Source organism: Trichechus manatus, unplaced genomic scaffold, assembly GCF_000243295.1.
Source record: "Trichechus manatus latirostris isolate Lorelei unplaced genomic scaffold, TriManLat1.0 scaffold00079, whole genome shotgun sequence".
Lineage (NCBI taxonomy): Eukaryota > Metazoa > Chordata > Mammalia > Sirenia > Trichechidae > Trichechus > Trichechus manatus.
This window is the reverse complement of record NW_004444015.1, coordinates 12,145,271-12,159,674: the sequence shown is the minus strand read 5'-3', so window position 1 is coordinate 12,159,674 and position 14,404 is coordinate 12,145,271. Positions and strand designations below refer to the sequence as shown.

General features: G+C 40.2%; 1 protein-coding gene across 3 annotated transcripts in view; it reads left to right on the top strand.

Moving 5' to 3' along the window:
* SLC9A6 (solute carrier family 9 member A6) overlaps positions 1-13,347 on the top strand; it is a 73,519-nt gene extending 60,172 nt beyond the window's left edge. For all 3 annotated transcript variants that reach the window (XM_023735484.1, XM_004380951.2, XM_023735485.1), the window contains 2 exons: positions 7,591-7,696; positions 10,729-13,347. In XM_023735484.1, the coding sequence (XP_023591252.1) occupies positions 7,591-7,696; positions 10,729-11,001 (379 nt within the window). In that variant the 3' untranslated portion in view covers positions 11,002-13,347. The remainder of the gene's footprint in view (positions 1-7,590; positions 7,697-10,728) is intronic.
* Positions 13,348-14,404: the final 1,057 nt, after the last annotated feature.

Here is a 14,404-nt window from a genome sequence, read left to right as displayed (position 1 = left end):
ATCCTTTGTGGTGGATTTTACTTTAAAGTCTATTTTGTCAGAGATTAATATTGCCACTCCTGCTCTTTTTTGAGTGTTGTTTGCTTGATTTTTTTCCATCTTTTGAGTTTTAGTTTGTTTGTGTCTTTAAGTCTAAAGTGTGTCTCTTGTAGGCAGCATATAGACGGATCATGTTTTTTAATCCATTCTACCACTCTCTGTCTCTTTATTGTTGCATTTAGTCCATTTACATTCAGTATAATTATTGATAGATATGAGTTTGGTGCTGTCATTTTGATGTCTTTTTTTGTGTGTTGTTCACAGTTTCTTTGTTCCACTTAATTTTCTGTACTGAGTTGTTTTCCTTTATGTATTTTCTTTTCATCTTTTTCATTGTTCTTGATTTTGTATTTGCAGAGTCTTTATATTTTTCTTTTTTTTTTTACATTGATGTATAGGATTGTTAGTTTCCTTTGTGGTTACCTTAATATTTATCCCTGTGTTTCTGTGTTTATACCAGTCTTTTATTTCTTTATATCACCTTTACTTCCTCTCCGTATGAAAAATCTAAATCTCCAGTTTTTAGTCCCTCATTTTTGTTTTAATGTTGTCATCTTTTACATATTGACATCTGTTTCCCTATTTTCAGTGTTTTAGCTTTGAATTATTTTTGTGACTTCCCTTTCTGGGTTGATATCTGGTTTCTCTGTCCTGTATTCTAATCTTGTGTTGTTATCTGATGTTATTGATTTTCTAACCAGAGGACTCTCTTTAGTATTTCTTGTAATTTTGGTTTCGTTTTTACAAATTCCCTAAACGTCTGTTTATCTGGAAATGCCCTAATTTTGCCATCATATTTGAGAGACAGTTTTGCTGGGTATATAATTCTTGGCTGGCCGTTTTTTTCCTTCAGGGCTTTATAGTTGTCATCCCATTGCCTTCTTGCCTGCATGGTTTTTGCTGAGTAGTCCGAGTTTAGTCTTATTGACTCTCCTTTGTAGATGACTTTTTGTTTATCCCTAGCCGCTGTTAAAATTCTCTCTTCACCTTTGGTTTTGGCAAGTTTGATTATAACATGTCTTGGTGAGTTTCTCTTGGGATCTACCTTATGTGGGGTTCGATGAGCATCTTGGATCGATATCTCCTCAACTTTCACGATATCAGGGAAGTTTTCTGCCAACAAATCTTCAATCCTCTCTGTGTTTTCTGTTATCCCCCCCGTTTTGGTACTCCAGTCACTCGTAGGTTATTCCTCTTGATAGAGTCCCACATAATTCTTAGGGTTTCTTCATTTTTTTAAATCCTTTTATCTGATTTTTCCTCAAATAGGTTGGTGTCAAGTGCTTTTTCATCAGTCTCACTAATTCTGACTTCCATTGCCTCAATTCTGCTCGTATGACTTTCTGTTGCGTTGTCTGATTCTGAAATTTTCTTGTTAATCTTCTGGATTTATGATTGCTGTCTCTCTGTGGATTCTTGCCACTTGTTAAATTTGTCATTATGCTCTTCTCTAATCTTCTTAAGTTCCTCTGTTGCTTGGGCTGCATTTTGCATAATCTACTTCCTGATCTCTTGAAGAGTTCTGTATATTAACCTTTTGTATTCTGCCTCTGGAAGATTTCTTGATTCTTTATTTTGGGAGCTTGCTGAAGCCGTCATCGTCTTCCTCGTTATGTGATTTGATATTGACTGTTGTCTCCGAGCCATCAATAAGTTATTATATTTATTTTACGTTTGCTTACTCTGTCCTAGCTTCTTGTTTTGATATGCCCAAATAGCCTGCTCTTGTGAGCCAGCCCAATCACCGGTGCCCGTTAAGCTCCAACGTCCTGCCACCAGATGGCCACACCTGCCACTAAGTATGTGAGCCCAGGAGTCCGCCCACTCCTCCTATATGGATTCAGCTCAGGTGTCCAGGTAGTCGGCCACCAAGTGTGTGGTGCAGGGTCTCATCTACAGTCCTAGACAGGCATTGGTGATTGGTGTAGGCCCAGGCATCGGGCTGCAGCAGGGAGTCACACACAGAGTAAGGCAGGGGGCTGATGGCCACCCCCCGAGTGTCTGGGAGGAAAGCATGTCCCTGTTCCCTACAGCACGTAGGTGGGTGGGTTTTGCAACTGGAATATGAGCACCCAGTGTTGTTAGTTGTAAGGACTGAGGGGCACCACTTATTCTTGGGCCCCTGTCACAGGTGGCTAGGTGGCATGGGTGGAGCTACCCAGGCCCCTGATGTTAGTAGGTGAAGACCCTACTTAATGGGCAGAGCAGTGTCAAATGTCACGAACCTGCCACTTCTCAGCTGAAACAGTTGAAGTTAGACTTCAGGTATATACCCTGTTGTATTGTGGTAATGAGGGCCTACGCTGTTGAAATGGGCCCACACAAGTCTCTGCACGGGGAAAGCCACTCAGAGTCTGTGGATCTCTTATGCCTGTGCCTAGGCAAAGAAGCTATGCCTACCCTGAGTTCCTGACTTAGGGGAGCTGGCAGATTATTTTTTCCCATTTGTTAATTTGTTCCCTCTCCAAGGCCAGGAGAATGGCTCAGGGCACGTGACGGGTCCTACTTCCCACCCAGGGGACTCAGCAGTCACTGAAGCCTTCCTGGACCCAGTGCAGAGCAGGGAGTGGGGAGGTAAATGGGAGAAAGGTGTTTCCGAAAGGGGGGTGTTTTTGATCCACGTAGGCCAGATGCAAGTAACTTATCTTTCTCAGATCGAGGGCTGCTTCTCACTGGTTCTGGATGCCCGAGTAGGCTGTCTGCCGCTGGGTCTCTCCCGATGTGGAAAACGCCTCCCGAGCACCACTGCTCGCCTCACCATGCACTACGAGCTGGTCTGGCCTGAAGGGCTCTGGCTCCCACTGCGTCAGGTCTGGCAACTCCTCTCTGCTTCTGAACTGTCTCTCCCTCCCCCGCCAGTCAGTCCGATTCCTCACCTTTGCCTTTGATGTTCAGGGCTCCTAGATTGTCATATATAGTCGTTTCACTTGTTTTTTAGGGTCTTTGTTGTAAGAGGGACCACCGGAAGCGTCTGACTACTCCGCTATCTTGGCCCTGCCTCCCTACTCACTTCTATTTCTAGTCTGCTGAGAGTTTCTTTTTTTTTTAATCATGAATAGGTATGAGATATTATTGTTGTTGTTAAGTGCTATCGAGTCAGGTCAAACTCATAGCGACCCTTTGTGCAACAGAACAAAACACTGCCGGGTCCTGCGTCAGCCATCCTCATAATCGTTGCTATGTTTGAGCCCATTGTTGCAGTCACTGTGTCACTCCATTTCATTGAGAGTCGTTCTCCCTTTCATTGACCCTCTACTCTACCAAGCATGATGTCCTTCTCCAGGGACTGTCCCTTCCTGATAACATGTCCAAAATACTTGAGACAAAGTCTCGCCATCCTCGCTTCTAAGGAAGAGTCTGACTGTACTTTTTCCAAGACAGATTTGTTTGTTCTTCTGACAGTCCATGGTATGTTCAGTATTCTTCGCCAACACCATAATTCAAAGGCATCAGTTCTTCTTCAGTCTTCCTTATTCATTTTCCAGCTTTCGCATGCATATGAGGCAATAGAAAACACCATGGCTTGGGTCAGGCGCACCTTAGTCCTTAAAGTGACATCTTTGCTTTTCAACACTTTAAAGAGGTCTTTTGCAGCAGATTTGCTTAATGCAATACCTCATTTAATTTCTTGACTGCTGCTTCCATGGGTGTTGATTGTGGATCCAAGTAAAATGAAATCCTTGACAACTTCAATCTTTTCTCCATTTATCATGATGTTGTTTATTGGTCCAGTTGTGAGGATTTTTGTTTTCTTTATGTTGAAGTGTAATTCATACTGAAGGCTGTAGTCCTTGATCTTCATCAGTAAGTGCTTCAAGTCTTCACTTTCAGCGAGCAAGGTTTTTGTCATCTGCATATCACAGATTGTTCATGAGTCTTCCTCCAGTCCTGATGCCATGTTCTTCATATAGTTCAGCTTCTCAAATTATTTGCTTAGCAATACAGATTAAATAAGTATGGTGAAAGGATACAACCCTGATGCACACCTTTCCTGATTTTAAACCACTCAGTATCTCCTTCTTCTGTTTGAACGACTACCTCTTCGTTTATGTACAGGTTCCTCATGGGGACAATTAAGTGTTCTGGAATTCCCATTCTTCACAACGATATCCATAATTTGTTATGATCCATATAGTCGAATGCCCTTGCATAGTCAATAAAACACAGGTAAACTTCTTTCTAGTATTCTCTGCTTTCAGCCAAGATCAATCTGACATCAGCAGTGATATCCCTTGTTCCAAGTCCTCTTCTGAATCCAGCTTGAATTTCTGGCAGCTCCCTGTCGATGTACTGCTGCAGCTGTTTTTGAATTATCTTCAACAAAATTTTACTCTTGTGTGATAATGATATTGTTCGATAATTTCTTCATTGTGTTGGATCACCTTTCTTTGGAATGGGCACAAATATGGATCTCTTTCAGTCGGTTGGCCAGGTAGCTGTCTTCCAAATGTCTTGGCACAGATGTGTGAACACTCCCAGCGCTGCATCCCTTTGTTGAAACATCTGAATTGAGATATTCCATCCATTCCTGGAGCCTTGTTTCCGCCAGTGCTTTCAGTGCAAGTTGGACTTCTTCCTTCGATACCATCAATTCTTGATCATATGCTACCTCCTGAAATGGTTTAATGTTGGTCAGTTCTTTTTGGTACAGTGACTCTGTGTATTCCTTCCATCTTCTTTTGATGCTTCCTGCATCGTTCAGTATTTTACCCATAGAATCCTTCAGTATTGCAACTAGAGGCTTGAATTTTTTCTTTAGTTCTTTCAGCTTGAGAAATGCCAATTGTGTTCTTCCCTTTTGGTTTTCTAAATCCAGGTCTTTGCACATGTCATTATAATGCTTTGTCTTCTCGATCTGCCCTTTGAAATCTTCTGTTCAGCTCTTTTATTTCATCAATTCTTCCATTCACTTTAGCTGCTCTGTGTTCAAGAGCAAGTTACAGAGTCTCTTCTGACATCCATTTTGGTCTTTTCTTTCTTCCCTGTCTTTTTAATGACCTCTTACTTTCTTCATGTATGATGTCCTTCTACAACTCATCTGGTCTTCAGTCGTTAGTGTTCAGTGCATCAAATCTATTCTTGAGATGGTCTCTAAATTCACGAGATATACTCAAGGTCATACTTTGGCTCTTGTGAACTTGTTCTAATTTTCTTCAGTTTCAACTTGAACTTGCATATGAGCAATTGATCGTCTGTTCCACATTTGGCCCCTGGCCTTGTTCTGACTGATGATATTGAACTTTTGCATTGTCTCTTTCTACAGATGTGTCGATTTGATTCATGTGTATTCCGTCTGGTGAGGTCCACATGTATAGTCCCTGTTTCTGTTGTTGAAAAACGACATTTCCAATGTATAGGTCGTTGATCTTGCAAAATTCTGTCATGGGATCTCTGGCATCATTTCTATTACCAAGGCCATATTTTCCAACTACTGTTCCTCCTTCATTTCCAACTTTTACATTCCAATCACCAGTAATTATCAATGCATCCTGATTGCATGTTCGATCAATTTCAGACTGCAGAAGTTGTAAAAATCTTCAGTTTCTTCATCTGTGGCCTTAGCGGTTGGTGCATAAATTTGAATAATAGTCGTATTAACTGGTCTTCCTTGTAGGCATATGGATGTTATCCTATCACTGACAGTGTTGTACTTCAGGATGGATCTTGAAATGTTCTTTTTGACAATGAATGCAACCCCGTTCCTCTTCAGTTTGTCATTCCTGGCATAGTAAACCATATGACTGTCTGATTCAAAATGGCCAATACCAGTCCATTTCAGCTCACTAATGCCTAGGATATCTATCTTCAAACGTTCCATTTCACTTTTGACAGTTTCCAGTTTTCCTAGATTGATATTTCATACATTCCACGTTCTGATTATTAATGGATGTTTGCAGCTGTTTCTGCTCATTTTGGGTTGTGCTGCCATCAGCAAATGAAGGTCAGGAAAGCTTTACTCTGTCCACGTCATTAAGGTCGACTCTGCTTTGAGGAGATATTATCAGGTGCTTTTTCTCCATCAATTGAGATGATCATGTGTTTATTTTTTTTCTTCTCTAATCTGTTTCTGTGCTGATTTCTGTTGATTGATGGAATGTTAAACCATTCTTGTGTTCCTGGAACAAATCCCACTTGGTCATGATGTGTTAATCCTTTATATATGTCACTGTATTTAAATCACTGATTCTTGGGGTCTTGAGTTTTGTGTTTATTTTCATGAGAGATATTGGCATATGAATTTTTTTCTTATAATGTCCTTATCAGGTTTCTATAACCAGATTATGCTGACCTAATAAAATAACTTGGGAAGTAGTCCCTCTTTTTCTCTTCTCTGGAGAAGTCTGTGTAAGATTGGTGTTATTTCTTCCTTAAGTACTGGGAACCTTTTACCACTGAAACCATCTGGGCCTGGAACTTTTTGTATGGGAAGGTTTTCAATTTCTTTAATAGATATAGGACTATTCAGATCTTCTGTCTTTTTTTTGGCAATTTTTGGCAAGTTTTAGTTTTTAAGGAATTTGTTCTTGTAGAGTTCAAATACTAAGAGTTGCCTCAATACAAGTACCACTAGACTAAGACATGGTAGTTTTTTTATTTGATACACTAGTAGAATTCATCATTCCAGTTTTTCAGTTTCTTCATGTGTCCAGATGTTTTATAAAGTACATGTGTGTATTTATATAGACTGCTTTAATCTTTAGTTAGAATTTATAAATATGGAAATTCTTGAAATTTTCTTTAACTTCCTCATTTTTAATTGAGAACAACCTTAGGGTGTAAATTTTAGAAAGTAGGGAATATGATATATGTGTCTTCCTCCTTTTCTCCCTCCCTTTTCTTGTGATTCCCTCTTTTTTTCTTATGAGAATCATGTATTATCACATCTGTTTTTTTTTTAAGGAGAATAAATGAATACTGAATGAGAGTCTGTAATAGAGAAGCTCATGAGACTTAATTAAAATTTCTGTAGAATTGACTTTCCTTTCCTCCTTATAGCTTTATAGGAAAAGAATCAACTTGATAAGTGAAGTTTCCACTTACACCCTTCAAGAGGCCAGCTTAGTCCCCAATAAATGGTTAAAGCCATTTTTATTACTGTCTTCTACTACTGGAATATTTAATCTCATCTCTGACTGTTATCATTGTTTCCTTTCACCCTGTCTCCTTCAATGCTAACTCTAGAGTGATTTTCTCTTTCTTTCGGTTTTAGTAAAACCAGAAAGGCAGTATTGTGTAGTGGAAAGGGCACAGGCTTTGGAATCAAACCAATCTGTGTTGGAGTATTGGTCCCCCATTTACTGAATTGTGTGACTTCTGGCAGATCATTGAGATCCCTGCCCCTCAGTTTCCATATCTGTGAACCAGAGATGATAATAAACCCTCCCTTGCCTATCTCACTGACATAATGTGAAGATAAAATGAGAAAACCTAGGTGAAAGCCCTTTGTTATCCTCGGAAGTGGTTGGTGCACTGTGATGGTAGTTATTGTCAAATGAGTTGTTGTTTTAAAGTTGTGAAGAAAGGAATGAAGCTCTTCCTTAACCAGCACAGCTATCTGAAGCCTCTGCTGACGCACAGCGGGCCTCCTCTTACAACAACCCTGCCTGCCTGCTGTGGACCCATTGCAAGATGCCTGACCAGCCCTCAGGCTTATGAAGTAAGTTAGTTATATCCAACAAAGTACTTCATTAAGTTGAATCTACTTGCTCTATAGATGGGTTGCTGGTTTTGTTTGCCTTTGAGGTATAAAAACTATGAGAGAGAATATAAGCATATTTTTGCTCAATAGATTGACAATACACAGAAATCTATAAATATAATTCAGAGCCTTTGAAACGTCATTTGAAAACAGATACAGAATAGTACCTCATCTTACTGTAGGTGATTTTAGCAAAGAATTCTATTTCCATGCTGTACTGGCTTCCATTTATTTGCAGTATATGACCTGAGCTCAGTACTAAATGTGTGTGTTTTCATCACATTGACTTTGAGAAGATTAATAAACATTTTGATGTACCTAAGAGTGCAACAGATGGTGTGTTATATCAAATTTTGGCCGAGGGAAAGTTCATCTACCTCTGTGCCTCATTGCTGGGAGACATGAGCATATCTGGATAGAATCTAGATTCCAGATTTTTGCCAGAGCTACCGACATATGATTGGTGACTTGGTAAGTATTACAACTGAGGAGTGAATGACAGACATGCTAGCCAGCCTTTATTTTTAAATATGAACCTTTTTTATTTTTCAAGTTCTTTTTTTTAAACCTTTGAAACATAATCTTTCTAATTCTATAAACCAACCCTTCAAAAATAATTTATAGCATCAAGTAGGCACCCATGTAAAAAAAAAAAAAACCCACCAATTTTGGCTTGTCTGATGCAGCACTCAGAGCCTTGAGTAGAAAGGGGAAGCTGTTGTGAAGCAGTATAGACATGCAACCCCCAGTTCCCTACAGCCTCTATTGTGGCATGTTAGAGCAGACAGACTTTTCAAGTGACAGGAGTCAGAGCCCACAGGGAACAGATGGGAATGAGTAGACATGGTGGGGGTGGCACCCTGGGTCAGGGAGGAGTGCCCTACAGCTTCATGTTGTGGAGTCAGGGCACACTTCTGACATTGGGCTGGTGGAGTAGGGGAACCCACCATGTGGCCTTGTCCTTGTCTCTCCCTCCCACATTGTCCAGCCTCCCCTCTCAAGCGTAGTCTTCGTTTCCTCTGGGCCCCGTGTGTCCACGTGACTCTGTATAGAGGACTCAGGCATATCCATCGGTTAAGTCAGTGAGACTTAGCTCTTGGGTTCCAGAGACCCATTCACCATCACCAAAAGCCAAAGGAGTTCCACAGCGACTGTATGTTCTGTGGAATGTAATAAAATAGAACACACTGTCAAACTTAACGTTTTGTTTTTTAGTGTTGTTGACTACTTTTTTTAGTTATAAAAGTGACATATTCATGGCCAAATATTCAGACAGTATGGAATGTACAAAGTGAAAAGTAAAAGTCGCCCTCCTCTCACCTACATTCCCCAGAGGCGGTCTTTACTAAAGGCTTATTGTAGACCTCCTGATATATCTTATCTATACAAACTTATACAGTAAAACCTGCGAAAGCTGGAAACTGCAAGGCAGAAACCTGTCAGAGAAGGAAAATGCAAATATTTTCCACTAATAGAGAGCAATAGAAAAGTGGTGAGGATACCCTGTCAAAGGTGGAAAACTTGCGAGACACAGGAAAACAAGGCAGTCCCATCGAGTTCCGGCTGTCACAGGTTTCATTGTATATGTGTATGTAACTTTGGCATTGTTTTACACAAATAGGACCATAATAAGTGTATTGTCCTGCTACTTGCTTTTTTCACTTAATGCTACATTGTGGATATCTTTCCATGCAAGTACATTAGTTATGTTACTTTCTCTTTTTTCATGGCTGTGTAGTATTCCATTGTGTGCGGAATACTATGCAGCCATGAAAAAAGAGTAAGTAACATAACTATTCCATTGTGTGGAATACTATGGCTAGACATTTGTTTTTTTTTTTTTTTTTTTTTTTTGGTTTGTTTGCTGTTACAAACAACACTTACAGTAGACATCCTTGTACATATAAATTTACCCAAGTATATAAAGGTACATAGGTTGAATAGGTTTGCATGTAAAATGTCTCTATCAGCTCTACTTCGTTCAGGAAATATTGATCACAGACTTTTTTTGGTAAGATCAATATGAGTATTTAGAACGATTCTTACTCTTTACATTAGAAAAAGATACGACCTTTTTTTCTGATTTTTAAAAGTAATACAGTATGTACTCATCATTTTTAAATACCCTTCCAGACTTTTCTATGCATGCATTCGTTTTTTATTTACCAAAGCAGGACTATATGTTCTTGACTTTTTTCCCTTCTGTAGGACTCTGTTTAATATTCTATTTTGGCCACAAAGTTCCCGTTAGAACCAAAGGTTATGGAGCTGAGAGACAAGTATGTAGTGAGGGTTCAGTATATTTGGAGGATGTTGTACTTCTAGGCATTGTTAATACAAAAGTGAAGGCTTTATCTGTTTAAAGCCATTACATAATCAGTTCTACTTTCATTTAGTGAGTTACTTTCTGTGTGCCACACACTGTGTTAGATAATTAGATTACAGCATAGAAGACCACGCAGTCCCTGCCTTTAAGGGGTTTAGAGCCTAATGGGGGTGTGGGGAGCAGATCAGTATGCACACAGTTATGATACAGGGGTCAGCTCTGCCCTAGGGGTAGGGCTACGTGCAGGGTGCTACGTGAGCATGCAGGAGGGGACCTTACCTAGTCTTGGAAGATCAAGGATGACTTCCTGGAAAAAGTAACTTCTAAGCATAGACCTTAATGACAAGTAGGCATTAGTCCTATGAAGGAGGGCAGAGGGGATAACATGTAGACCAGCCTGGAGGTGAAGGAAAGATTCAGCAATTCATCCGACTGGCACTCATTGGGGATGTTGGGGCAGAGGAGGCAGATGGTGGCAGGAGATGAAGCTAAAGGGGCCAAGTCACAGTGTCTTCTTCTAAGCCAAGGTAAGGACTTCAGACTTTATCCTGAGGGTAGTGGGACACCACTGAAGGATTTTTGAGAGGAAATCTTAAAATTCTGCCAGTAGAAATGTTCCTTAAATTTCTTCACAACTCTTAAAACTTATTTTATTTGTGTTTAGAACCAGGAACAGTTGAAAGATGATGACTCAGATCTTATTCTCAATGATGGTGATATTAGTTTGACGTACGGGGATTCTACTGTGAACACGGAGTCGGCAACATCCAGCGTTCCTAGGAGATTTATGGGAAACAGTTCTGAAGATGCCTTGGATCGGGAGCTTGCATTTGGGGACCATGAACTGGTCATTCGGGGCACACGCCTGGTTCTTCCTATGGATGATTCTGAACCCCCGTTAAATTTGTTAGATAATACGAGACACAGTCCAGCCTAAGCTTATTAATCCTCAGTGATTTGTTAAATTTGCACATGTGATTGTGAAGAAATCTGTACTACCTAAAACGTCCCAGTGCATGTCTCTGAATGTTTAAGCTATATAAATACATTTATATGGCATAGAAAGAATATAAATATCCTGTACAAGGCAGATTGTGAACAAACTATTCCTCTTTTGTTTTTTTATTGGCTGCGTTATGTAGAATGGATTTGTTTTAGAAAGTTCTTTTCACAGTGATGTTGTGCGTTCTGTTAGCTTTATGTCTCATTTCTAAGTATCAAAAGTGATGAATTTCCTCTTTCTCATATTGACCTGACCCTTCACTGGAGTACCCAGTTCTTGTGATGTGAATTCCTTTTTTGTGCGGGGGGAGGGAGAGGGCCGAGGGAGGAGAGGTTCGTTTGTTGGGGAACTTTTGTTGATTGCTGCTGCCTTTGTTGTGACCTTTTCCTTTCCCTTTTCTCTGATGGCCTGTTGTCCTGGAGCTGTTGAAGTGTAAGGCTGACGGCATTCGGATCTTGCCGCATTCAGGTTGGGGAGGAAAGTATGGGGCCCTTTTTCCCCCCTTGCTGTGGAAAGACAGATTCGGTGATGACCATACACTGCTGTTCAGAAAAGGAGTCTGCAAATGACTTCCAAGACTTTCTTTCTTCCCCAGAGCAAGCCCAAGCCCCGAGGAGTTACGCCAGCCTGCTTAGCCAAAGTACAGGTGTATATAGTTCAGAGCACTTGCGATTTCCATTTGGAGCGGCTGGGGCCAGAGGGGGCAGAGGGCAGGGGGCAAAGAAAGAGACTGGTGGGTTCAGAGCTCCCTCTTCCCAGATGTGTAAATATTCTGTACCAGATAAGTTTAAGAAATGTAATTGCTGCTTAACTTTTGATTATGTACTTTATCTGTATAGCGAGCTTTGTGGTCAGAAGTTTTTATATCACTTTAAATTGCTGCTCTTTAGCAGCCAGACAGGAGCAAAATGTAAAATTTTTGAACTTACTGTGTCTAATTGTCATTTGTTAGTCTGTAGTTGATGTTACAAGTTAATTTATGAATCAATAACTAGTTTCCCACTACACCAGTTGTAAAAGAAGTGGAAATGCTTTGGGGCGCCCTCTCCGGGGCGTTTATGGTCAGAGCTGGCGGCACCTTTGTGTGCACTCACTGGGTGTAGTGGTCTTCCTTTCCATGTCAGTTTTTAATATTAACACCTAAGCTGCCGTGTGTGCGGGTGTGTGTATGGTTTTTTTTTTTTTTACATGTTTCAAGGAAGAGCACAGAAAAATTTCTCATTTCATATTTGGAGTGTGAAAGTGGGTTTTATTTTGTAATGATGCAAATACTAAAGGTGCATCGATAAAGTACAGTACACTTCAAAAGGGAATCCTTTCTGATGTTGCTTCTGACCTGTTAACGTTTCAGAAGAAAAATACAAACTTTAAGGTGTTTTTTTCTTCCCCCCTCAGGTCTGAGTAGCATTGCCTTAAATTTTACCCAGTGAGAAAACTGATTTACACGATGTTCAAATTTTCCAATGAAATGCATCTTTCCAGACAGAACATGTACTTGCTCTCCAAGAGGACTCTGTGCTAGTGAAAACACTCCTTGAGATTTTAAGGGAATTCTGATGTCATACCCTTTAGCGGTAGCTTGAACTGTTGGCATTGCCATTTGTCGTGTAGTGGTAGCGACTTTCCTGCTATGCAGGAATCTGTGAAGTGTGTGTTTTTTACGATGGGTGCCTCCTCATGCAGTAAATAATTTCTTGTTAATGTATGTCTGAGCTTCAGCCTCATTTACTCACAAAGTCATTCAAGTTGTACAAGGTTATACAGTAAATTAACAACTACCTTTTTTATTCTGTCAGGTTACTGAGCTCACTTTATGAAGATTGCTGTAAATACTTAGCATGACATTCAGTAACTCGTCGGTTTCAGCATGCATAAAACTTTTTATTAGGGACACTGATAAAGCTTGAGTCAACTAAATCTGCCTTCGTACTTTATCAAGGGAGAACCAAGCCTGCTTGCTGTGTTCACGTCAGCACCTGGAAGACTGTCCCCTCCTCCAGTCTGTATGCACATCTCCAAGCAAAGAAGAAAACCCCCACTTCTGCTCACAGGCCTGCTGGTTTTAGACACCAAAATGAACTTTGATGAAGTACAGTCTGAGCTACCATCCTGCACAATAGAACTGTTCTCAGACTTGTTTTTCTGTTGTTTGTGGAACTACACGTTTGAATGACTTGAACGTTGCATCTTTTAAAGTTATTTTTTAAGGTTCCTTGGCATTTTATCCTAGTTGTCTGTGTTTGGCAATGTGCTGTTAAAGTAATAGACTTTTAATCTTTATGTGTTTTTTGTGTTCCTTTGGCGTTCTTGGACAGATGTTATAGTGGTTTCCTGTAGGAAAATCTGTCATTAAAAAAAAATTATAGCCTTCCAAATAACCACTCACCGTATTTGAGTCACTGTTTATTCTAGTGAGAAGTAAAGAGTACTGACTTCATTTATTTTTCTACCTATATATCTGCTGGAAAAGGGGGAAGACTGATGTTTTAAAAACAAACAAACAGAAACCTAATATAACTTACTGGGTGGCAAATTTTTGGTACTTATGTGTAAAGGTGGGTGTATTTGCTTATGGTCACAGTTGAACCATTTAAGAAATACTTAAAGCAGTCCAATTCTGTCACATTGATTTGTAGCCTCTTAGCTCAGTAATGGATAATGTCGTGAACATTTTAGTTCCATTCTATGGGGATTGTAAATTCTGTACCCAGTTAGGTAGAAAGGCAGTTTGAAGTTTGGTTGAGAGCCTGACCACGCAAATGTCCCTTCCTCCAAGTTAAAGTTACAGCTCGCTTTTTGTTCATGAGAAATTTTATAGGCTCGAGTTTTCTGATGGCAATTCGTCTAGTCTAGTAATGGCAGCAGCCACACTGCCTATGCTGTGGAGGGCCATGGCAGCTTTGCTTCCATCCACTCCAGCTTCCTTTTCTCATGGCCCAGTGACAGAGACAGGTGGTGGGTCTGTGGACAACAGGCTTTCTTCTTGCACGAGCCCGTGTTTTCTAATTCACCACAAATAAAACCCTGCATTAGATTTGAGCAAGTAAATTTATTAACCTGACCCTTTGCCTGAGTGTAAGGAGATGAAAGTGTAGATGTTTTGATTTAATCGGAAAAGCTGTGATAGGAAGTACATCATGCAGATGATGCAGGATGAGGCTTGAAAACTGGGATACTAACCATAGTGGTTACCATTGTTTGATCCCCTGTTAGGTACATACAGGCAGGAGAAGGCTGTGGCAGTCTGTTTTCATAAAGATTGCGGCCTTGGGTACAACCGCTATGGAAAATGGTGTGGCACTTTTTTTTTCCACTTGGAAAATTCTTTTATTATTTA